The sequence below is a fragment of the Rhipicephalus sanguineus genome, chromosome 1 (genome assembly GCF_013339695.2).
Source record: "Rhipicephalus sanguineus isolate Rsan-2018 chromosome 1, BIME_Rsan_1.4, whole genome shotgun sequence".
Classification (NCBI taxonomy): domain Eukaryota; kingdom Metazoa; phylum Arthropoda; class Arachnida; order Ixodida; family Ixodidae; genus Rhipicephalus; species Rhipicephalus sanguineus.
In genome coordinates, this window is record NC_051176.1 from 231,639,237 (window position 1) to 231,665,217 (window position 25,981).

General features: G+C 43.6%; 2 protein-coding genes across 3 annotated transcripts in view; one reads left to right on the forward strand and one right to left on the reverse strand.

Moving 5' to 3' along the window:
• LOC119374328 (craniofacial development protein 1) overlaps nucleotides 1–18,404 on the forward strand; it is a 34,242-nt gene extending 15,838 nt beyond the window's left edge. For both annotated transcript variants that reach the window (XM_037644406.2, XM_037644411.2), the window contains exons 5-8: nucleotides 7,199–7,291; nucleotides 8,223–8,295; nucleotides 9,263–9,348; nucleotides 18,291–18,404. In XM_037644406.2, coding sequence (XP_037500334.1) covers nucleotides 7,199–7,291; nucleotides 8,223–8,295; nucleotides 9,263–9,348; nucleotides 18,291–18,390 — 352 coding nt within the window. In that variant the 3' untranslated portion in view covers nucleotides 18,391–18,404. The remainder of the gene's footprint in view (nucleotides 1–7,198; nucleotides 7,292–8,222; nucleotides 8,296–9,262; nucleotides 9,349–18,290) is intronic.
• Nucleotides 18,405–24,861: 6,457 nt separating this feature from the next.
• On the reverse strand, nucleotides 24,862–25,708 carry LOC119374343 (CXXC motif containing zinc binding protein). Its single transcript, XM_037644422.2, has one exon. It carries the CDS (start codon nucleotides 25,597–25,599, stop codon nucleotides 25,117–25,119), a length of 483 nt encoding a protein of 160 aa, XP_037500350.1. The 5' UTR covers nucleotides 25,600–25,708; the 3' UTR covers nucleotides 24,862–25,116.
• Between the last annotated feature and the right edge of the window lie 273 nt (nucleotides 25,709–25,981).

Below are 25,981 nucleotides of genomic sequence, written 5' to 3' on the forward strand. Positions count from 1 at the left end.
AGGCAACTGCGGCACCCCACTGGGTTCCGTGCTCTCCCCACTCTTATTCAACATCGCCATGCACAAGCTCTCCACTCGCCTCGCTGCAATCCCGAACGTGGGACACGCCATTTGTGCGGACGATATCACGATCTGGGCACCGGGCGGATCGCTAGCCATGATCGAACATTCGTTGCAAAGCGCACTGGAGGCTACGGAGGACTTTCTTTCAAACACGGGCCTTGGAACTCTCCCCTGATAAATCAGAGCTACTGTTATACCGACCGTCTAGACAGGGGGCTCGAAACCTTGCGCCTCTGGAAACATTGCCGATAGAAATTCGAGTTAAGAATGGACAGCCCATACCGAGGAGGGACTCGGTAAAGATCCTAGGTCTCCTCATTGATGCCAGGGGCTGTAACTCGCAGGCCCTCAACAGGCTCACTGGACAGGCCAGTAATATACTAAGACTTGTATCCCGCGTTTTAAATCGAAGAGGTGGTCTCAAAGAGGACAATCTGCTCAGAGCTTACCAGGCATTCTTTCTCAGTAATGTCCTTTACATTGCGCCTTACCTTAATTGGGCTAAGGCGGAGAAGGCAAAACTTGACTCCCTCATCAGAACTGGTCTCAAGCGCGTGCTCAGCCTTCTGCATTTCACGAGCACCGAGAAGCTTCTGGAGCTAGGCCTCCACAATACCGCTGACGAGCTAATAGAAGCTCACACAGTGGCTCAGATAACGCGACTTTCATCCACTAAGCCAGGGATTAAGCTTTTAGCAGAAGCAGGTATTCAGCCTAGACATGAACAGGGGACGAAAGTTAGCTTGTCCCGGGAGAACAGAAATCGCATCATGGTTGACCCCGTCCCGCGAAACATCCACCCAGTGCACCATAAGGGTCGAAGATTCGCGAGAGCCAAGGCCATCCTTCAAAAGATCAATCAACAGAAACTAGAGGCCCTCTTTGTCGATGCTGCCAGGTATGACGGTGGAGATAAGTTTGCTATTTCGGTCGTTGACGCGGGAGGCAATATGCTTAATGCAGCCTCTGTTTATACTAAGACTGCCCACGTGGCGGAGGAAGCGGCGGTCGCTCTGGCTTTTCACAGCGCAAAGGCTCCTGCTGTTGTATTCTCGGACTCGCGCACGGCAGTTAGATCCTTCTCGAGCGCCCTCGTGTCTGAACAGGCGAACAATATTGTGAACAAAGCACTGCAACGAACGCGGGAGAACAGCGAAGGGGGGTACCACATCACGTGGTTCCCAGCTCATCTCGACGGCTTAGTTAACCCGCTCGGATGTAATCCTAACGAGCAGGCTCATCGGTTAGCGCGCGATTTCACGTACCGCGCTGCCACGGATAGCCAGGCTCGTAACGAGGTCGACATCCATAAAGATTCACTATGTACTTTTCATGAAATTATTTCCCACTACCGCCTGGCCAGGAAAAAATTTCCACTACCCCACCCAAAACTGAACAAGCCTCAGGCTACCACATTCAGACTTCTGCAAACCCGTACGTATCCCACTCCTCGGTCCCTTAATAGGATAGACCCCGACCACTTACAGTCGTGCACCAAATGCGGCGATAACTCATGCTCTTTCGACCACGTGCTCTGGCTGTGCCCAACCCTTACTGCCTCTCCACCCTTCTCGAAGGATCAATGGGAGGAATCCCTGAAGAGTAGTGATCTCCACACCCAACTCCAGGCTGTCCAGAGGGCCCACGACATCGCGACGGAACTTGGACTTCCAGTCCCAACGTGGGCGGAGCCACCAACTTGATCTGGGGGCCTCCGGCTCCCCAGATTCGAGTTCCTCAGGTCTCCAATAAAGTTCTTGTCATGTCATGTCACAAATCACAGGATGGCTTGGTAAAATAAAAATGGCTTTAATAAGTTGAAAAAAAGAAATGCTCACACAAAGGAACACACGTACTGAAGTTCATCGCACGGGGGGGGACACATAGCATCCATCGAACTCACACTCACGGTCTCTCACGCTCACATACGCACAACCGCGCCGTCACACGAACGCGCACACTCTCAAGAGACAATCCCACCACCAGGCTAGTCTCAAGCCACACCGCTGATTATGGCGCACAGGATCGGTGGCGCTAGCTACCCGCTAATAAGAATAGCTAACATATGGTATGTATGGCCAGTTAGCAATAATTTTTAACATTTCAACCACTTGGGAGTAACAGACGCTCCTGAAAGAGCTTGATTATTTGGTTGCAGTTTGACGGACTAAGGTGCAAAGTATAGAACATGCATATATGATAGTTCGCTGCGTGCATTTTTATTTTTATACCATAAATCATTATTTTTCTTGCTTATTTGGTTTTGTTACCATGCTGCTTTCTGGTCGTAATGCTGTCCTGCCGTTTATTGCCAGCAACTTGTTTCGCTAAGACCGTCCTTTTATTTACATTGCATCATCAGTGAGAGGTCGTAAGTAGGCTTGTGCGAATAGTAAATTTTAGGTTCGAAGCAAATTCGAATAGTATATATCACATATTATAAAGAAAAATGAGCATATTTGTCATGACCCAACCAACCTGCACAACGTTTTTTTTTAATTGTAACAAGGCATGTGCAAATGTCATTCTTTTTGTTTCATTTGAAAGGAAGTGGAAGCAACTTTGAATAGTAGCAGGATTTGGCTTTCGGTAGAATGCAAATAACCTTTAAAATATGTTGCGTTTTAAAATTTACTATAGACCAGAACACAGCGAATCCCATGCGCATCGCCATATTTGCATCGCGCGTCGCGCCATCTATCGCACACACGGCGAAACAACATGCGCGGGCTGCCACGCCAGCAGACGCTACACAGAGCAAACGTGAAACTCCCGAAACTCAGCCCGTCGGAGAGCGTGTTTCACGTCTTTTCTAGCCTGGACATTTTCGCTGATTTTATTGGAACATCAAGAACAACTTGCTAATGCAAGTCCACAATGTATACAGTAAGTGCTGAGTGGGCTGCGGAAGCAACCTCGTCAGATATGTACGCTGTTACATTTGTAAAAAAACGTTCTCGCTGTAGTACGCGTGAATCGTAATTGCAGTGCAGCTCGCGAAAGAGTGAAACGATGTTTTGTTGCCCCATATTACAAGTTGTGCACAAAGCTTTGTGAAAGCTCATTATTTCAGCATGCATCGCGTAATAATTAGAGCACGCTTTACGGGTAGTTTCGCGGAACGTAAGTTTTGTTTCACGAGCGCTCTTACAATAATGCGTCTTGCTAACAAAAGCGGGCTATCAGAGAGTATAACCTGCAGTATCGTTCAGCGATCCCTTTTGGAAGCTACCTGCGCGATTTTATTTTTGTAACGATGGTGCTTTACAAGCGAAACTGTGCTACTCTTAGTTAAGCCGGTTAGCTACGCCTGCGACGTAAAGGACACTGGCGCGAGTACTGCTTACTTACGTGCCAATATATGTATTATGTGCAGCTGAATGCCTCGTGTCCAGATAAATTTGGGGACATCAAACACTGAAATGAAAGCACGAAATTCTGGCCAGCTGTTGAGGAGCACCGTGCCATTTATTACCTTTTGAAGACGAAATCTCGAAGGCGTGGATGCCATCAAAAGCACTAAAGTTTAATACTACGGTAAAAATGGAAAAGCATGCTGATTGCTTGCGCATGAAAGCGCTACCTTGCACTAGATTCTCGTCAAAGGAAACGCTCAAATGTATGACGTGCACCCCCACACAAAGCTCGCGGCTGCCTTCAACCCAGCTGCGTGTCACGCAAATTAGGTTCGCAAAATGAAATAGGTGGGCATCACACCGCAGAATACACGCAGTTAGTGTACTTACTCGCGCATTTTCACTCGGCTCCTAGTTTTTTTTGCTTGAATCGCAGTAATCCACTCGTGGCGAAGCTGAAAACACCGCACCGGCATTATTTCCGTGGCACGTCGTAATCGTCGCAGACAACGCTAATATCCTCTTGTTGTGCTTCTTGTTTTGGCATCCAGAGACGACGCAGTAGTGCCCAGACGAGCTCTTATACGCTGAAGCGGCGTGAACGGGCACTTTTTCGCACTTTAAAGCCTCAGAACTGCAGCTTGCCCTGCTTACTTGGTGCAGCCCGCGCGCGCCTTGGCAGCCCCGTCAGCCCGGCGTCTGGGTGCGAGAGTATCCGCTCGGCTCGCCAGCAGCCTGGGTGCGAGACAGGCGTGCTCTGGTGTATACTTGGAGCATATAAGCCGGTATAACAAGCTTTTAAACTTAAAAAATGATGAATCGATGTGAGAGTAATATGTTAATTTAACCTTGAAGTGAGGCTTCGCAGCAGTGCGGATTTTTTCTGGAAAGTTGTATTCACGGTATAGCACCCCTCCACTGCAGTGAAACCACCTTTACAGGGGGGTTATAAGCAGACTAATATACACCTATTCATTCATTTCGAATGCTTCGAAATTTTCAGTAATTTAAATTCGAATCGAAGCGAATTTGAATACTGCATTATTCGTTCAAATATTCGAAGTGCTCGAATCGCACAAGCCTAGTCATAAGATTTTTGCTGTAAACGTTTGTGATACTCCACAAAAATATGTATGTGCATCTGAATTACCACTTTTGGTCTATAAATGAGCAAACACATGAACATTTAAAGGGGCCCTGCAACACTTTTCGAACATGGTGAGAAAACGCTGCCGTTCTGTAGTCGAGGCTCCTGTAAACATGTCTGCCAGCTATTATAGCACTGCATGCAGCAAGAAATTTATGGCACATTCAGTTGGTCGCTCCGGTCTTCTGACTCGCAGTCAGCAGATGCAAAGGTAGCCTGCAATCGGAGCGCGAGAGGCAGCGTACCAACTGAATGTATCGGCGATCTCAGAGCGGCTTAGGAGCAGCGCATCTGTAGCGCCACCGTGCAGCCAGCGTGGAAAGCCGCCGGGTAATGCACTCGTGCGCTGCATTGACAAATGGCGTCAACCATCCGAGCTGGTGTCGTCGTCCCAGCTGCTAGCTTCAAGTCATCATCTGTGAGCTGCTGTAGCAACAGTACTTACGTTTCCTCCGCCTTCAGTAGGCGCCTCCGTTTCGACATGGTGCGGTTATATCTTGGCAGATGTGAACTCATCACACAAATGCTCAAAAGCGCCACGAACACAGTCCAAGACAAGTGCACGAAGTATCACATGTCCGATGCTCTCTGCTTCCGAAAGCACTCTTGCGCTGTCACCCTGTCATCTGCCGGTAAGCACGGCAGCTAGTGTCACGTGACCCGCCCTCCTGGCCAGAGCGCGCCACGCTTTCACTTTGAAGTCAGGTTGACGCTCCGAAAGAACCAACCGAAGGTAGTTCGAGCGCTCGAATTCTACCAACCGAATGCACGACCACTTTTCAGAGTGCTCCAGAGCACTCAAAATTGCCCATCCGAATACGCCATTACAATTACTTTTTTAAGACAGCTATAAATTACTCACTGTTCTCTCTGCAAATTGCGTGGTAGACTGGCCCGTTTATGTCACAGGCGGAGAAACTCGGCCATTGGCTGATTAGTTACTGCATCCGTCATTGGTGGCCGCCACGAGTTGCTGCCACGTACCCGTTCTGCACTCTAGGTATAGTGCTAGAACTACATACCACAGAATTATTCTAGCATGCTCGTGATCATGCTGAAACTGAGCCAGTGGGTTCAAAGAAAAAAAAAAAGTGCTCAAGGTCGTGGCTATGTAGCTTCTTGCCCCTTTGCCATTCCCCCCTGTGTACCTTTCAGTGCGCTTGTTGGGATGAAAGGAGAAAGAATGTGCTTAAAATGTGCGACAAACTCCTGTTAGTCCACCCATACTTTACAGATTTAAAAGGTTTTTGGTGCATGATTCGTGAGGAAATAAACACAGATAGTGAGGTCATTCGATGATTACTCGCAAAAGTGCTGCAGGGCCCCTTTAATAATCAAGCCGACTTGGGCTATGCATTGCAAAAGGGTTTTGAAAATATATTATTGTAATCAAGCTTGCCCCTAGATAGAGCCTGTAATGACATTGACAGAGCGCAAGGCAAGTGCTTTATGTGAAAATAGAAGCATGGTGTCTTACTTTACAAAATACACCAATATATTTCTCAAGCTGTCTGCATGAGAGCTGCATTAAAGGGTGAGTGGTATCATCACTCGTAGGCCACATGTTATCACTATGGTGACCTACATTATGACATCCTCAGTACGATTGATAGCGCATTCTGTGTCCTGCATTTATCAAGCAGCTTCAAGAATCACAAATGGGATAGTGGCCTAGACTATTCTGTACTGTGATGCTTTGCAAGGCTTTGTAAAGCTGAAAAAATGCGGCATGATTTGTCGCCGCTAGCTTAAGTTAAAAAAAAAATTCCGCGGGTGTTACACTCTTAACACGAAAAGGTGAGAGCCTGGCTGCACTCGTCTCACATGAGTGCAGCCATGTGAGATGCGATTGGCCATGGGTCATGCTATGACCCATGGCCAATCGAGAATGACATAAATGTAAAGAAAAATAGAGGTGTGTTGATACTGCCACATGGCCCCTCAGGAAGCATGGGACTGAAATGTCCATCAGAGGCAGTAGGTATTAAGCTGTTTTTAAGGTTGTTACTTGTGTGCCCTCTGCTCACTTAGCATGTGTGTGTGTGCTTTCCATGGGCATCTCACTTTGACTGTCATGTTGCTATGGCACTGACGTTAAAACAGGCACTTCCATTCTTGCTGGCTGAAATATTCTAGCAGCTCGGTAATTACCAGTGAATGATTTCTATAGACTTCTTGTTACGGTTTGTTTCATGTTAAGCAAGTGTTCACATTGCATCGGCTGAACTTTATCTCGATAAACATCTGCGAAATTGATATCAGATTCGGAAGGTATGAAAAACCGAAAGGCTATTCCACCTGCATATTTTTTATAGACATTTTTTTTTTACTTTAACTATTCACCAGCTGCTTCATCATGCACTACTTTGTTAATGAAATGTGTAATACATTCCTATAAAGAAATGATTAAAGTTTGGGCGATAAATGGTCAGTAGGCAAAGGCAGTGCAAGACTTACTTTATTACTATATAGCTGTTTGGGATTGAAGACACTAGTGTTATTACTGCATTTTCTGTTGTGGCAATCATGCTGCACTCTTGTGCATGGTGTTTTAGTTTAGTGCTTGGAAAAGAATTGCATTTGTGGCATTTGCACTAAATGTTGACAGTTTAGGTGGTCTTTGTCATTTTAGGGTGGACAAGGAAGTTGCTGCCGATTCTAAGGAAGCACGCTTATTTGCTCAGAAGGAAGAGACTGAACAGACGAAGTCACCAGTGTTACCTGGGTATGTGGAGTGCAGTGTGTGCAGGCCTAAATTGTCTAAATCTTTAAACCACCATTGTTGTGGAAACTATGTCTTTGCTATGCTTGAAAGGAAAACCCAATGTAATTCAAAAGCAAATGTTTTAGCAGTTTGACTTTGATAGTGCCAGCATTGTATGCTTCAGTGTAGACCAAGTAACAAATATGCTCTTATTTCTTGGTAGAGCTTTTGTTATGTCCATTCAGTGATTTTGCCATGGCAGCTCTTGCTCTATGTGGATATGTGCAAATTCCATCATGTGAATTAATGATAAGGGTGGCTACAGTGTGTTCCCAGTAACATGTTCGCAGGCTTTAAATTCAACTGTTATTTATTGACGATATGTTGCTCTATTTAACAGTTTATAAATCTGAAAATTCAAACAAAGATTAAGATGTGTGGATGGATGATTTTTTATTAAGATAATTAGCATTAATGCGACAACATTTCCTCTTTGTTGCTGCTATTGAAAAGGAAATTAAAGAGAAAAACAATTTCTTGCACTAGTAGATTACCATTTCGCAACACCAAAAGCACCACTCTTGCACATGAGAACACATAAGAATTCATAGTAGTTTATTGTGGCAACTCAAAATATACTTGTGGAACTGTTTAAAAGCCTTTCTGACTTTAAGTCATCTTATCGTTGTATTTGATTTCTCCGTCCTGCAGTATTGGGCAAGTAAAGAGAACCGTAACAAACTAACATGCACAGTCGGGCTTCTCATTTTTCATGACTATATGGCTGTCAACAGTCGTAAAATAAACTGTGCTCGTGTTTAGCATTTAGGTGAGTCAGGCCCGAAAAATTATTCTGCAGCGCTCAGAATTAAGGGAAAAAAAAAGAAAGAAAGGGAGAGGTATATTACAATGTAAATGAGTGCATGTCTTTCTTTTTTTTTCTCAATTTCAGAAAAAGGAAGCCTATTGGTGTTGGAAATGTCTTGAATCAGCTCTTCAACAAGAAGCAGAAGATTAGCACACTGGTTGGTTCTGCTATTTGTTTGGTACTTTTCGAGCATTAACAAACTTTAATTAGCACTATTGCTGTGCTGCATTTCTTGCCCTCGGGTGCCTTGCTAAAAAACTGGCCGTATTTCGGTTTTACAGTACGTTTAACTGGTTCCTACTACTCTTAGACGTTGATTGTGACAATGCAGAGCCTACTTGTATCAAAACCAGAGTCAGTGTGCCTGAGCATAATTAGAATGATAGGATGGAATAAGTGAAAGCACGTCGGCGCTACTTATGTGGTGGACACAACTCCCACCAGAAAAGCCTGCAGCAGGTGCTACGGAATTCGTAAATGTTTCATTGGCCATGTGGCTGGAACTCTATTACCTTTCAGTTGCCAAGGGCTCAATTTCAAGCAGCTGAATGTCAAGCTTGCCATAAGAGCTCTGAGAAAACTACTCAATACCTACTAGTAAAATGCGCCCTTTAACTTTTTATCTCATTGTGCATGTAACTGATGCATCAAATGGCCAGCAAAAGCACCATTTGCATCATTATTATTGTCTTCCTAGTGAGACAAACCACCTGTTGTGGCAACACCCTCTGCTCACCTGTCAACTAATTATTGCCATCAGCGTTGCATTAAGATGCTTGGAAGACTCGGTGACAGTCTTAAATTTTGATTTCTTTACATATCTCATCAGCCTGGTGGTGGCCTGTATTTTGTAGACGATACGTGGCGAGCTGCAGCTTGTGAGGTCAAGTAATCCATATCATCATGGCACTTGTTTGCAGTAGGAAAAGCAAGCCACACAGCTTATGCTCCACGGAGCTTTGAAAATACAAGGCTACAATGATGAGTCCCTGTACTTTTCACAGCAGTGTAGAGCTTTTTGTGTCAGAGACACCTTACTGATTTCTTCGAAGAAATTTTAAATTGCAGTTCAGTAATGTTACCAGCAGGATGTTAACTAAATGATTTTTTTCATAATGGCACAGGAGAAGTCTAAGCTGGACTGGGACAACTATAAGAAGACTGAGGGCCTTGTGGAAGACCTCCAGAGTCACAACAGAGGCAAAGACGGGTAAGTAAAGTGCTTACGTCGGAGAGTTGCGGTGCTTCAGGCCCAGTTACTTTGCACTGGTATACATGTAATTGCACTGTTGGGACTGTCACACATTCACACATTTGGAACTGTTTATCACAAGGTGACAAGGTTCTGTTCCTGGCAGCCATGGCTGGATTTTACTTATGGAGAAATGCAAAAATGCTGATGTAATATAAGTAGAGCTGTGCGAATAGCAAAATTTTGGGTGCGAAGCGAATTCGAATACTATTGAAGTGTGAGTGCGAATCGAATCGAATGTTTTTCGAATATTTCTCGAATATTTCTAGAATATTTTTCTAATACTTCGAAGCGAAATTGCAGAAAAAAAAGTTAGCGAGAATTTCTAAGCATATTCTTATGAGATAGCAACATGAAAGTGTTTCTTTTCGCTAGGTTCAAGCGCAATGTAGAGGTCGAATTGTATTTATGTACGTGATTTGGTGCAACCAAAGTGTTGCCGACAACACTTTACACGTGATAGGCAAATATGCCATTTCCTCAGCCTCTCCTCCTCTTTCAACTTCTGTGGAAGCCCAACTGATGTGGCAGACAAGGGTGTGCTCCCTTCAAGTCTGGAGTTCCAAATCTGCCTCGTAGACATCAATATATAATAACATCTGAAATTTTAGATGTTAAAAAGCTTCGGCGTCCAATTTTTCGGACTTCCTGCCCAAATTTCAGGTCCAAAACAGCATTAATTGAGCCCCCACCTCTGCCACATCTTTCATCTCCATGCTGGAACCAGCGTTTTCTTGAGTTAATACAGTTGCGACCGTAGCGGAGCTTGAAAGGCAGCCCTTCCGCAATGCGGGGGTGTGATGAGGTGAAGCATATTAAAAATCTAGGGACCACTTTTAATCGGACGTTGTGTCTTGGCTATGTTCGACCGTAACGGAGTTTGAAAGGCAGCTTTGCCGCGATGCGGGGGTGTGATGAGGTGAAGCATATTGAAAAATCTAGGGACCACTTCTAAGCGGACGTTGACTCTCTCTTGGCTATGTTCGACCGTAACGGAGCTTGAAAGGCAGCTTTGCCGCAATGCGGGGGTGTAATGAGGTGAAGCATATTGAAAATTTGAAGGGGGCACTTTCAGTCGGACGTTGACTGTATTTGTTTTTGGGAAGCTCGAATAGTAAAATTTCACTGCGAATCGAATCGAATAGCAAACACTATTCGAAAAATATTCGAAATTTCGAATATTCGCACACCCCTAAATATAAGAGCTAAGCATACATGCAGAACCCCAGTGGGTTTGGTTTTGACCCTTCCTGCTGTGGCATCTATCGCGGGCTATGTGATGCTCGGGTCTCTTTTGTAGCCCATTAGTCAAGCTGGGATCCCACTGGTTATTGTCCCAGAGATAGCATAACTGATTAAAGATAGAAAAAGATAAAAGCTGGTTTCGTTATTGAATGTTTTGTTAGATGTAGAAACATTTGTCATTTTAAAGGGGGACACACCCTTTGAAAATTGAAAAATCACGAAAAACTCGATTTTTTAAAAACTATATTTGGGCTGTACGTATTACCTTTCCAGTGATTATGAACGCCCAATACATCGTAAAAGTATGTCATATCGGGTAATAACAAGCAGCGGTAGCTGCTACGCCTGCCAAACAGGCTCCGGAATAAGCCCAACTTCGAGCGAGCACCATTCCTGTGCCATTAAACCGATTGGCGCCATCTTGGTTTTGTTTTGTTTGTGAATTCCTGCGCATTTCTGTACCGTCCTCAGCGGTAGTGGTGGTGGGGCGGCTCATGGTTCGCTTATGGGGGGGGGGGCTCGCAGGAATTTTTGTGTTTCTCGCGTCTCGACGCGCAGCTGCGATTCGACTAAGTGAGCGCTCCTCGGATTAAGCTGTTGTTACAGCAGACAGACCTTGGTGCTGTGGTGCGTGCTCTTGATTTGTTACCAAGAAAAGTTTTAACAGCACTGGAAATGCACTTTATGAGATTTCATTTTCTTACTTTTTTTTTTTTCATGTGCCTTTGCTTTATTTCTAATTGGATGACTTAATCCTGATAGATTCAGTGGACTTGAGAGATGAACATTTTAAGTAGAATGTGCTACTCTGCCAGTAGCAAAGCAATAAGTCAGTTTTAATTAGGTGAGTAGATTACCAGGATTTCACTGTACCAGCGTTCTACAGCTGTAATGTGGATATATGAATGGTGGTTGGTTGATGACACTTTGTCAAAATGCCTTACCCTGGTTTCCTTGAGAGGTACAGTGGGCCTTGCATGTTACGCAAAGCTAGAGGACTTGCTATTCGCGCTGTACATCATTACAGTGGCTGCCAGTGCATTGGACTTTGACCTTTGACTCAGGGTTGTCTCTGAAAGATGACTCATGACAGAAAAATTTTATTCAAAATGACTGTTGTGACAACAGTTCTAGGAGTTTAAATTTGTGGGAGTCTTTCCTTAGTGAAATAGAATGTGCCACTCTGCTGATACTACCAATAAATCAGTTTTAATTTTAAACAATAAAATTATCAGGATTTTACTGTACTAGTGTTGTACAGTTGTAATGCAGATTTATAAATGGAGGTTGTTTCCAAATAACTTTCATAGCATGTGCAATGGAATCTTTATGTTGTAACTGCAGAATTTTTGTTGATGTATTTCAAGCCAAGGTTAAAGTGACTTTAGCCAGTGCCTCCTCTGTCTTTCTGTGCCTGGGCGAAGGAGAGGAGTGCAGTGGGGACGGGCCGTCGGTGTTAGTGCGGCCTTTAGCCACCAGGTGCCACTACCAGAGTAGACCTACCATCACGTCGTCGCTTGCGGAAATGAATGTCGTGGCTGCATTCGAAGCTGCTATATGGTTCAGTTTTCGGCTGTATTTGCATTGTTTAAAGTATAGTGAAAATTTGTAAACGGGAATCATGAAGCACTTGTTCTGGGCAACCAGCCCATTTCAAAAGCATGTGTTATTTATTTTTTTTATTTATTTATTTATTTATTTACCCTCAGGGTCCGAGGACATTACAGAGGGGAGTGGTTATATGTACAAAACAAAAGATCATTCCTATTTATACAATAATAATTAATATGGCTTTGCAAAACATACATACATTATTAATACAAACAATACAATAGGTAAACTAATAATGTTTCACAATAACATTTGAAGACCAAGTATTACAAGAAAACAGTGAATTGTAAAATAACGCCGTACACAGTGTAAAATCAAACATAGCAGTTACATAGCAGTTATGTAGTCACAGGCAAAGCACGCATGAACAATTCACTGTCTTTTATTTCAACCGTTAGCGCGGGAAGGCAATTCCACTCTTTTGATGTACGCGGTATGAATGAATTGAGAAATGCGTGAGTTCTACATGATGGAATTCCGACTTTATGTGTATGGTCTAGTCTATTGGAGACATACTGTGGAGGAGTAATTAGTTCACTATGCAAGTGTGGATGGTAGTAGAGCTTATGAAAAAGAACTAAACGATGCATTTTACGACGAGAGGCGAGGGAGGGTAAACTAAGATTACTCCTCATTGTTGTTATGCTGGCGTTGCGGCTATACTGAGAACAAATAAAACGAATGGAATTGTTTTGAATCATTTCGAGTGTGTGCGACAGATTTTCCTGTGAGGGGTCCCATACTGATGCGGCATATTCAAGTTTAGATCTAATTAGTGATTTGTATAAGAGAAGCTTTAAGGAAGAAGGGGATCTTGAAAAATTTCGACGAATGTACCCGAGCATACTATTTGCTTTATTTGTAATGTATGTGATGTGATCATTCCAGGTTAGATTAAACGCTATATGAACACCAAGGTATTTGTACGATGAAACAGATTCCAATGGTACGCTATTGAGTTTATAAACAGGTAGAATGGTTTTCGATCGAGTTACTCGCATAAATTTGCATTTAGCTATATTTAATTCCATTTGCCATACCTTGCACCATGAACAGACTGCATTGAGGTCAGATTGAAGAAGAAATACGTCGTCATCACTAGCTATTTTCCTAAAGATCACACAATCATCTGCAAAAAGATGAATATTGGAGGAAACATAAGAAGGTAGGTCATTTATATATATTAAAAAAGAAGGGGGCCAAGTACAGAACCTTGCGGAACACCAGATTTTACAGCGCTAAGTCCTGAGTTCGTGTTGTTTGCTGACACGAATTGAGAGCGGTTGTGTAGAAAACATTCAATCCAGGTGAGAAGTTTGGGATCAATGTTAAGTAGACTGAGCTTATAAAGAAGTAGCTGATGGCAGACCTTGTCGAATGCTTTTGAAAAATCGAGGAAAATGCAATTGGCAAATGTAGAGTTATCCAAAATAGTATGTAGCTTGTGCATAAAAGACGTTAATTGTGTTTCGCAGGAATACGTTTTACGAAAGCCGTGTTGTGATGATGAAAAAAATGAATTAGATTCGAGGAAGTTTATAATGTGCGAAAACAGGATATGTTCGAGAATTTTGCATGGTATGCTAGTAAGGGAGATGGGTCTGTAGTTGAGAGGAGAGTTCCTGTTACCCGACTTGTAGAGTGGAATCACTTTCCCAATTTTCCAGCTTGATGGAAGAGAACCAGTGTCAAGAGTCTGTTTGAAGATCATAGTTAACAGGACAGATGAATAGGCCATAGTGCTCTTTAGAAACTTTGTTTCGATTTGATCGGATCCTGGCGCGGAAAATGATTTCAATGACCTGATAAGTTTAGTGACACCGTCGAAGTTTATTTCTACCGGAAACATGGATGTGTAGCTGTAAGTACGGGAGGGCGGCACTGATGTGTTTGTGTTGGAAGAAAAATTGTTTGAAAATACCTCGTTAAGAACTTGACAGCATGCATTGTCAGAGATCGCGTTGCCTGAATTATCAGTTAGGGTGATGCAGTGATCTTTGCTTGGCTTTATCATGCTGCCAGAATTTCTTTGGTTCGCTCGCGAGCACAGATGGTAGAGTGTTGCTTAAAAAATAATCTTTAGCTTCCTTCACTGCGTTTACATATTGGTTAGCTGCTGTCGTATAATCTGTCCAGCGATCATTCGTAGGCGAATTCTTTGCAGACCTAAAAAGACGCTTTTTTTTGTTCGATAAGCGCTTTAGGTGTCTATTATACCATGGAGCATTCAAATCTGTACTAATGGTGATAACAGGCACATATTTATGAGTTAACTCGTTAATTTTTGCTACAAACATGCTCCAATTCGTCTCTACATCGCGACTGTCAAATCCGGTCACGAAATGATCAAGAAAGGCTGCGAGTTCTTCGTTTATGGCATCATAATTAGCATGTTTGTAATCTTTAATTATTTTCTTTTCTTTAGGAAGCGTAGGTCGAACTTCATTCATTTCGAAAAAAAGTAGAGAATGATCGCTAAGACCCGGCAAGTGTGTAATGTCGGAAACAAGGTCAGCATGAGACGCAAGAACGAGGTCCAGAATGTTTGACACTGACTGCGTTATTCTTGTTGGCTGCTTAACAAGCTGGGTTAATGAGAAAATAGAACATAAATCAAGAAAATCTTTTGCCAGAGAGCAAGATGGATGAATAATGGGAGGATCGTAGGACCACCTTATGTTTGGTATGTTGAAGTCACCAAGCAATAGAATGGGAAGATGGTTGTGGTTTGAAGCGACAGAATTCAATACATCGTGTAATTCACTGGTGAAATCGTTGCATAGATTAGGAGGACGATAGCAAATACCTAAAACAATTTTTTGATAGGCTATTTGAGTTACCACCCAGACGGTCTCTAAAGTGCTCGTTATTTTGATAGCGTGAGATGGTAGATCTTTGCGTATGCCTAATAAAACACCGCCACCTTGACGTTCACTACGATCATGACGATATATTGAAAAGTGTCGTGCTGCGGAAAATGTTTCACCATCTTCAATTTCAGGATGAAGCCATGTTTCCGTTAATGCTATGATATCAGCATTACACGTGTCAATCGCAGATGATAAAAGTTCACCTTTGTTAAGAATGCTGCGAATATTACAGAAAAGAAAGGAAACTTTTTGTTGCGCGGGCCTGCCTCCCCTCGCCGATTCCTACGTAGCAGATCGTGATGTAGATGGGTGGGTGGTGTTGGTTGTAGGTGACGCACGCATGTGCCCTTGGTGTTGTGGAGCGTTAGAAACGGGTACTGTGGAAAGTTCTTTTATTGTATCAGTTGCCGGGTCGTATACGTACTGTTTTTTGTTGATTACAAGTTTTTTGTATCGTAACTGATAGTTCGGTTCACCGGGTTGGTTTTTAGCAAAAATGGTAAGCTTTTTACGAACCTGCCGTGTGGCAGGTGAAAAGTCCTCACTGACCGTAATGTTTTGTTCCTTCAGTTTGTGACGGGCAGAAAGCACTGCATTCTTAATGCCAAGGTTAGAAAACTTGACAATTATGGGGCGGCATTTGTTAGTAGCATAAGCACCAAGACGGTGCGCACGTTCAACCGAACCTTCAGGCAGACCGTGCAGCATTGCGCTCAGTCGTTGCTTAACTAGGGCCTCGGATTGTTCCCATGTTTCTCTGGCGTCAGGAATCCCACGTAACAGCAGGTTGCAGCGCCGTGATCGGTCCTCAATTTCATTGAGCCGAGAATCTACAGAGTCAAGCCGAGTATCACTCAAGAAGTAAGAACATCATTGAAAAACAGTCGCACACGGTTGAACAAAACACTTGTGGGCACGGAAGCAGGAGTATCAACCACCTCAAGCGATCTTTGAATCCCGCACGTAGTCTGCCGAAGTTCGTCAACAGATTTTGTTTTTGCCTCCAGCTCGTCCAGTCTGGTATTAATTATGCTAATCTTTCCGTCTATGCTTTTTTGGAAATCCTTAATAGACCGTATGTCAGAAGCCATTGAAAGAATAGCATTCATTTGCTCGGAAGGATTTTCAGCTGAAGAGTCGGTAGTGACGGCACCCTTAGATCTCGTGTCGGGCCCTGGATTTAGTTCGATATCGCCGCACTCAAGAAGTAAGAACATCATTGAAAAACAGTCGCACACGGTTGAACAAAACACTTGTGGGCACGGAAGCAGGAGTAGACAACGATTGTCGCTTTTTTTAGCAAACAATGGTAAACTTTTACACACCTGTAACACGCAAAAGCGCGGTACGTCAGAGGTGTTGCCCATCCTGGTGCGTCCGTGCCCACTGAAGAAAGCATCGTGCTTCCAAGCTTTTATCCCGGCCAGCGAAGGTGACGTCGACACCGGCGCCGTGGATGCGCAAGGAGTGATGACGTCGCGGCGCAGAAGAAAGTCATTTTGCAAGCTCAGACACAGGTAGGCGGGTTGCGTAGATCTGAAGCTGCCGGTGATACTTGGCCAGGTGTTTTCACCTTCCGCACTTTGGAAGGACGGTAGGAGCAGGGTCACAAGGGCCGCAACCGAAACCTGTAACACGCAAAAGCGCGGTACGTCAGAGGTGTTGCCCATCCTGGTGCGTCCGTGCCCACTGAAGAAAGCATCGTGCTTCCAAGCTTTTATCCCGGCCAGCGAAGGTGACGTCGACACCGGCGCCGTGGATGCGCAAGGAGTGATGACGTCGCGGCGCAGAAGAAAGTCATTTTGCAAGCTCAGACACAGGTAGGCGGGTTGCGTAGATCTGAAGCTGCCGGTGATACTTGGCCAGGTGTTTTCACCTTCCGCACTTTGGAAGGACGGTAGGAGCAGGGTCACAAGGGCCGCAACCGAAACCTGTAACACGCAAAAGCGCGGTACGTCAGAGGTGTTGCCCATCCTGGTGCGTCCGTGCCCACTCATTCGCGGCTATTTGATCAAAACACTCGTGCGTCATCTGCTGGGCCGATACCAGAGAGCACATGCCAGTGATGTGCGGAAGACTGTTTTGTCACCGTTGCATTCGCTTGACTGAGAGTCGGTTTTTGACTGTCTGAAAGTCGATTTTTGAAAGCAGCATTTGCCAGGAGCTAATACTGAAAGCTTGGGCACTTAAAGTTCCCTGATGCGTGCTATCGTCTGCTGGTGTAGCACACTATACGCAAGCGTGGAGTTCATGCGCTAAATAGCACGGAATGTCGCTAGACTGCTTCCAGGGATATAAGTGGTCACCCGTTCCCTTCGCAAAGCTTTTGAGAATTACATTTCTTGCCACCAAGAGAATGCAACAGCTGGTGCCAGAAAATGAGGAACTATGCCAAGTGCTTCCACCATATCAGAGCTCAAACCAGTTAAATAGTGGTGGTACGAAAAACAAACAAAAACAGCTGCATATGCCGCGTGCCTCCTGCAACACTGGCCGATGTGTGTGAACAGATGCTGCTGTTCAAGTCTAAAATCGTAGTGCTGACTCTTAACTTGAGCCAATGTGATAGGCGTGAAAAATGCAGCCTGTTGTGAGTTTCTTGAGCTTGGCTTTGTATTTCTCGACGGATTGTTGTAGCCTCAGTATCTGGCTCCTCAGCTCTCTTTCTTTTCTCTTTCAATAGGCCTTTTCAGTAGTGAGCAAATCGTGAGCTTTGACTCAAATTCGTGAGCTTTGTATTTCGTGCGGCCGTTCAGTGCCAGCTTCCCGTAGTCTACTCGCACAGCACCACCACGCGGCATCGGCGAGTGGAGGCAGAGAACACACTCGACGGTCCGAGGAAAGCGTTTGCCCAGGCACTGAAAAAATAGAGGAGGCGCTGCTTCAGCTTAATTTAACATGAAGCAATAGATATTTCCCTCATGCTGATAGGGTTGCTATTTGTTAAGCTAGTAAGTGCATTATTTGTTCTAATTGCAATTCACAGTGAAACACTTGGCTGCTATCATCTGCAGTGCACTGCGTATGAAAGGACCTTTAAAAAAGTCCACTGAATCAACAGGAAAATTAATAAAAACTGTTCAGCTCATAAGAGGATTTTTCCTAAATGTTAGTCTTGAAAAAGTTTACTGTGTCACTTTGTGCGCAAGTTACCCTAGTAATTCTGTTATACAGGTACCTGGAGAAGCAAGCATTCTTGCAGCGGGCTGACGTTCGCCAGTTTGAAATTGAAAAGAACCTGAGAGCCAAGAACAGGTCATCACACTACCTCTGAACTAGAGTCTGAATGTACCATTCTTTTCGTATCCTATATGTTTGTCCACATCAGTTCGTCATTGTAACGTAATAAAAACACTGTGTTTCGTGTACCAAGACACATTTGTGTGTGTGCACTTTTTGTTTTAGCTCTTTAGTTTTGATACAGAATTTTAACATTTCTATGACCAGTCTTCAAACCAGTTACCAGTCTGATGGTTACCAGTCTTCATAGTTGTAGCACACTCCTTTCAAGAGTTTGTTGCAATGCAGGCCTATTTCAACAGGAGAGGTAGAGACACAACAGTTTGAGGGAATGCACAAGAGTGTAAGCAAGCCAAGTTAGTGCTGGCTGCATTGTCATAGTTTGCATGACAACTGCAATTGACATTTTTGTGTGACTGCATCTCAGCTGGGAAGATAAGCGCTAGATTCACCTTCATTAAAATTATAGCCAACTGAATAAAATTATAACGGCGAAGCTGTTTAAGCTGGAGGTTAGACCGTTTGGTGTGCACAGAAAAGCCTTGCCAAACGATGACATCGTCATGCGTCGCCTAGCAACGCGTTGGAGGAAGGAAAGAAGAGGAGGAAGAGAAGAAATAAATAGAACGAAATAAAATTTCTCGATGAAGCAGGATTCGAACCCGGGTACCCACGGTCTGAAGGCGACAGTCATAACCATTCGGCTATCCAGGCACGGTAACAGAACAAGCATTTATGGGAACCATATGATTGTGTTGCTATGGGCGAGAGAATGGGAAAAAGATAGAGAGGAAGAAAGACGGAAAGAAAGCATAGCATAGCCATGTATGTGTAGTATAGCAAGGGGGTGAGGAGGAGGACAAGGCCACCAGCTCCACTGTTTCCACAGTCTTAGCACCAGCAGTGCATAGCTGCCCCAATTTTTTTCTGGAATAGAATTAAATTTTATATCGGCTTTAATATTTAATAAAAAATTTAGACCACAGCACACAGGGGGTTGGACAGCCTGGCAGCACCTTTGCTGTGCTGGGGTGAAGGATGGGTATTGTGGGGTTTAAGTTGATGCAAGTGCTTGGACCTTTTAAGGCCTTTCAGTGGAGTTTATATGTCCCTTTGGAGTTGGCTCGCCTATCCAAAGAAAATTGGCGATTGCTCTTCCCAATTGCCTCTCCAATCTTTATCTTTCTCCCTCACTGTCGGTCTCTCCTGTTTTCACTTCTTTTTACTTCTGCCGAAATACAGTTCAGCTGTGTGGCTACTTCTTTTCCCACACTTTCTTATTGCCCCTCAGAAAAAAGGTATATCAAGGAAGGTTTTTTTCCTTTCCTTTTTTTTTGCCACAATAAAGAAAACTCTCTGCTTTCATGCCACTCATCATTAAAACCAGAAGAGTCAGTCATATCACCCTTTATCATTGCAAAATGCTCGACAGAGGGTGTAAAGATGACAACCAGTAATTTTATTTTGAAACGTTGCAATAGCAAGCAACATGACAAGCTCATAACCTTGTGCCATTTGTAGAATGGCCAGTTACAATGACCCCACATTGCACCATGGGAATAACCCATAATGTCATTTGAGATGATGACTAGATAGAGCTGACCATTATAAAACATTTACAAGGCTGGAAAGTAGAAAATGTGATCAATATGAAATTAAGATAAAGCACCATGAAAATATATTTAAATGAGGCATGTAATTCTTACCTTTAGGCTTATGGAGCATACTTTTGAATCTGCCCATCCTGGAGGAACAAGTGGTAGCATTTGAAGTAAAAAAACACTTTAAAAAGGTACGAAGGTAAGTGACCCTCCTGGTGAAGAATAGCTTATTGCTGAAGTGCTGTGTCAGGTGCAACAATCTCTGACAGCTGTCTAGTCAATACGTAGTGAGCCGAGTCAGCAGCTGTAGCCAGTGCTACTAGACATGCGACAAATAAGGTTGAAAAATAAACCTTGAGTTCTACAAGGCTTGAGGCATCTGGAAGTGTGTGAAAGGGCATCTAGTGCCACCCAAGTGGGAATGAGAGCTACACTAAGTATGCTCAGTTGCAACATTCACAAAAGGAGCAGCCTGGCTTGCTTGGCCATTCTAAGAGCACTGAATAACGGGTTCAAGCGAAGCATCTTCAACTCATATTTAAAGTTCTCCCTTATACACTGGGCACAGTCATCTTATTCTTTTTTGTTATGGTGACGCTGACAATGCAGTGGAATTTTAGGAGACTTTTGCATAACCTTGGTGATGTAACAAAGCTTTTGTTTTTATATAATCTTAAGGTGTTCAGTGTTCAGGAGGCCCTAAGCTCCAAACAGTTTCTTTTTGGTGACATGCCATCTTTCCAAAGAGACCTTGACGATTCTGTTGTCTTCTCTGTCGGTGAAGAAATAATTGTTGCGAAGTCTGGCTTCTCAACATATAGCCCTTAAAGGGACACTAAAGAGAAACAATGAATTGGTTCAGATTGATAAAGTGTGCTCGGAGAACTCTTGTGTAGTTTATTTCACCACCATAGGTTTATTATTAGAGGAGAAAACCAAGTTCAAAGTTTCATTTTTAAATTTCGCGCCGAACTTTGTAATTCGTGACGTAAAAGACTTCAAAGAGCATTTAACGTATTTTGGCGCCACTGGCTCGACGAAATTTCCACAAACTCATTATGTCAAGTCTCTGGCCCCCTCAGAGGACAATGTACTTCGATTTAACCAATTAGGAACTACGTAGGCCCAAGCAGGCGCCGTCAAAAATATGTGATGTCACGGCAAATGGTGTGGGAATTCCTAGGTGGCGTCGCCACCTGTATTTTCTTTTTGCGCATTTTCTTGCTTATTAAGCGTCTTCGCGCAGAAAGTGTGGTGTTTTTGGTATCGTGGAAGACTACTTTACTAATGCAAGAAAAATTGTTTTGCTCTTTAGTGTCCCTTTAAGCATGCTTCGAGGCACTTTCAGTTCAAGCAGTTCTGTTCAACAAGTTAGTTACAATCTCTTCTATTTACATTGCATCCAGTTATCAGCTCAGCAAAATGGAATTCTTTGCCCTCATGTTCTAGCTGCCAGAACCTTGCATTGCCATTGGTAACTTCATTTCTTACAACAGCATGTGGGGAGATACATGGTATGATGTGAGAGGTAGAGTGATAGAAAACTTTCTTTAAATGTTTCATACATTCTAAGCAACACTACAAAGGCTTCACTCCTTATTCGCATCTGAAACGAAACGTACCTAACGAGTTACATGTGAAGAAATGATATTGTGCATGCCTTGTAATTCAATGTGAAATTAAGTCTCGTGTTTATATGTTTCATAATATGGCATCCTTGTTAAAATATCTAAGCCTGTTTACCAAATGAGAAGGCAAAAAGTTTCAATGACCAGCAATCAAAGTGCATCGCTCGTACTCATGACCAAAACATGGTGTGTCGCCTACTAGAAACACAAATATGCATGAGAAATATGTTATTTCATATAAAACTTGCACCTGCGAGTTTTCATCGTAATACATGAAGTTGTTGTTTAACGGAAACTGTAGCAGGTCAAGAAGTGCACTATGAAATGTGCTGAGTGAGACTTCTATGACCGCACTGATTTCATAGCTTCTCTCCATGGTTGTAGCTTTCCCATTTGCCTGGAGGAGGCGACTCTGTCATCAAAACCAGGAGGAATAAGCCAAAGTAAATGCCATTGATGGAAGCCCACAAGATGAATCGGTCATTGCTGCCGTCCAATTCAAACACAGGCGGCTTATTGGTACAGCCTGTGTTGTCCTGATTGTGTTCCTCTCCCTCGTTCTCATCTTTTTTAGCTGCAAATATGTCATGCAGCAAGAAACAACTAGGCTAAGAGCAAGTTCTCCTGATCCAGTTCAAAGTTTATTCATGCCAAGTTCATTCCTGTAGTATGTTACATGCCTTGAACAAAATACAGCTGGTAATTGGAGCTGCTAATGTTTGCGGCCCAGGGCTAAGGGAATGACTGCTGCAAACAGGTGTAAAAGAAACTAGGCATGTGACTTACTGCAATAATCCCCACATTCTAAAAATCTTACGGAATTTGTGCACATCAAATTGCTGGGAGGGTGGATGGGACTACAGGCAAGGATTGAGGGCGACCAGGGAGAGGTTTCTCTTGGGCATAAATTGCTATAATTGAAAAACAAAAGTATTGTATGGGCTCGGAGGGCCAAGGGGCCAGCAAAGCCATCGACTGACCATGGTAAATGATGAAATAAAACTGCTTGGAAGGCCAAGCTGATGTTAGTGGGGAAGTTTTTGAATGTGTATCTATCAGTGTACACTACTCAGAACTTTTCCTCTTTTATTGTTCGAATATAAAGAAATAGCAGAACTTAAGATATTGGACCAAAAATGCTGACAACAAAGCAAACAGCCATACTTTCAAGATTTCTAAGTTCAGCCCTGCACTAGGAGCTGAGAACGTCATTTCTGCATTGTCAGAAACCTCTGCACCTATGAACAAATTGCACTGTTAACACGGGCTGCTAGACACCTTCTCGCTGCATGGAAAGAAGCTATCTTCTTTGTTTTTAAATAAAGACCCATTCTTGGTGTGAAATTACAGTCCAATAGTGGTTACAAACTGACTTTGCAGGCCATTAGAAAAAATGATAAATTGCCTTTTATTTTACTTTCTCAAGTTCAACAAGGTGTTAGCTTCGACCTGTGCAGTTTCAGAGTAGGCTCAGCTGACTATCTCATGCGCACTGAGACTAACGCTCATGATGCATTTGCCCGTGTTGATGTCCAGTCGTAATTAAATCCATTCTCATAAGTTTGGTACTTCTTAAATAATCAGCAACCCCCCTACAGTCTTGACGTAAAGGACTTTTACGTCCTTTACGTCAAGACTCAAGCTCTGCCGCCAGCAAATAGCACAGAGCAGCTGCTGCTCAAGCGCATGTATCACAGGTGTTCTGCATCACAGTCGTGGAAGGGTGCTATTAATTTATTAGGTTTAATTACCAATTTTAATTATTTCAATAGTATCCCAGTGCAATAAACGCCTTGCACTGATTGTAATATACGATACTTTGCCTACGTGAACTTCACCAGCAATTTTTAAAGGATAAAAAATATATGGAATTTTCTATATAAATCTCCAATTAAACATTGTATTTTAAGGTGGTACACTTAAACCGACCATACACTTGTTCCTTTTCCACCATGTTTCTTTGTCTCTTTCACCTATTTTTAAGCTAGAACAGAAGCAAATGTTTGTTTTTTTAAATTTTCTTTCTTGCACTGTATTGAAGGTACTTGAAAAGTGTGTGCAATTTCACCCCAATGTTTTAACTGAAACTACCTATCTGTAGAAAGGTTTACAAAAGAGAAAAATTGTTATCAACCCATGTGCAGAAGAAACTGCAAAGGAAATCCACATGGATTTCTCAGAAAATGGGCTTCTTCCGAGAACGTCTATTCATGACAGTAGTTTGCATGCCCAATTTTGCAACCTTGGACATCACAGTTTAGCACACTCACTCCTACCAATGTCATGTTTGTATCTATATGTAACAGCACTATGAAAAAATGTGTGTAGCCTTTAAGGCTTTCAAAGAAACATCTATTTCTCAATAACTTCTGTGGCCTGAAAGACAGGGGCAGTCCTGAAAGGCAGTTCTTATACAATGGGAGCTCAAGTAAAGTCATTGGAAGCACGCAACACATGCATTAGTTGCTTATATAGTATACTAGGGCATGCAGGCTACTCCTGACCTCTTTATAAGCAGCTACGATGAGATAGAAGCAGGCAATGTGGCAATACGGGGCACCTGGAGACTGCTGTGGCATTATGAGGCATGCCACAGCAGTTTGCAGATTAATTAAAACCTGAGGTTTACACCATGGCCATTTGGAAATACGTTCACATGTTTCTACATAGGCACAGCACCATTCTACTTTTTTTGTTAAGTGCACCATAATAGGAAACAGTCCAAAGCTTATTTTCTGGAATTTTAGCTTTTACTGTACCCACAAAACTGCTTGCAAAGAGAGGTAGATGCTTGGCACAGTTCTCAACAAGCTTGCAGTTTACAAATGCGCATTCTTCACACGCCACAGTTTTACATTATTTGTCATACGTGCAGAATAATGATCATAAAACATTAGTTTGCTGCATCTGGTGCATTATTCTTTGTCGATTACTTTCTGGGATACTTTCGTGCGACGTCTCATTGGAGTGACAGTTACTGTCCATTGACTTATCAATGTTTGTGCGCCAAAAGTGAATGAACGAGAATGGAGGCCATGTGACAATGAAATCTTTGACGGGTGGCACATGGCCAATTCCAATCGGGATTGTTTCTCGGACGCGATTGGCTTCCTTCCGCTTTCAGCACAAATAAGCCAATCACGATCAAGAAACTCGATCCCGATCGAGCTCGATCGCAGTCGAAACTGCGCTACGTGACACCCGTATTAATCCAAGTGTGTATTCGTGCAAGGTTAAGGGCAACACGGAGCATGGAGTGCTGGCACCACAGGCAAAGGCAGTAACAAGTGATTTTACTAGGCACAACTTGTGCGTGTAGAAAAAAGAGAGAAAAAAAAAAAGTCATCCATCAATTGCAACTTCTCGGCTGACAGAGTATCAGCAAGGCGATAAAGGGAAAAAAAGGAAACCGCACAAAGGCACACACGCAGTTTCAGGCTCGAACTTTGTCAAGCGTCTCTCGGGCCCATTGCCGGCGTCCCTTGCTCCATGCCGGACTAGACAAGCGTTCCCTAGGACCAGATGCGCGGCCTACTTCACCTTGATGAACTGATGCTCCAGATCGTAGATCCCAACCGCTTGTTTTCCTTCTTCGTCGTACTCGGCCCACTCCTTGTTCTCGAACTTCACGTCGTCAAAAATGGTTCCACTTTCAGCAGCTGTAGCGGTGAAACCATCCCTGGCGTCGAAGGCGACCGGCTCCACGCCGCGGCACTCGAAGATTACGACGGTGACAAACTCGGAGGAGTTGTCAGCGTTGTAAGCTTGTATCTTGTCGTTGAGGACATCCATGCTGTTCTCACGACTGCACAACTTGCACTTGAGAACTAGATTGGCCTCCCCTCGACTGCCTTTCATTGGCGACCGGTTGGAAGCCTCGACAGTTTGCCAAGCGCTGGTTTGTTCGCCACAATTCATGCATTTCAGCCGCAGGTGCCATACGCAGTCTGGGCATGGCTTGAAGCTTGCAACATTTTCTAAATTGGCGCTAAGTTGCAGTCCAATCTTCACCATTTCTTACTCGATGAAACGTATACCTTTGCAGCAAACCTTTTTTTACCTAACTTGGCTTAGACGACGCAACCGATGCCTAGCAAGCGTTCGAAAAATGAACCGGTTGTCAATGGCGCTGAAGCTTACGAGCTTACGACCGTTTCAGCATTCGGCAGTTTCGTTGGAGGGATGTTGGAGGGTTTGTTTGGTCACTCATGAATGCAGATACAGGCTACGTGTGATGATTCCTTCGACATTTCGTTTTGTTATCAGCGTGCAAGACTCATCAAAAAGCATAGGACCTACAGAAATAGTTTCTCATTTTGTGTGTGTGTGTGCGTGTTTAGCCGCTTTAGCCGGTCAGGCATGCCACATGAGGAGCAGACACCGAACCGAAAGTAGG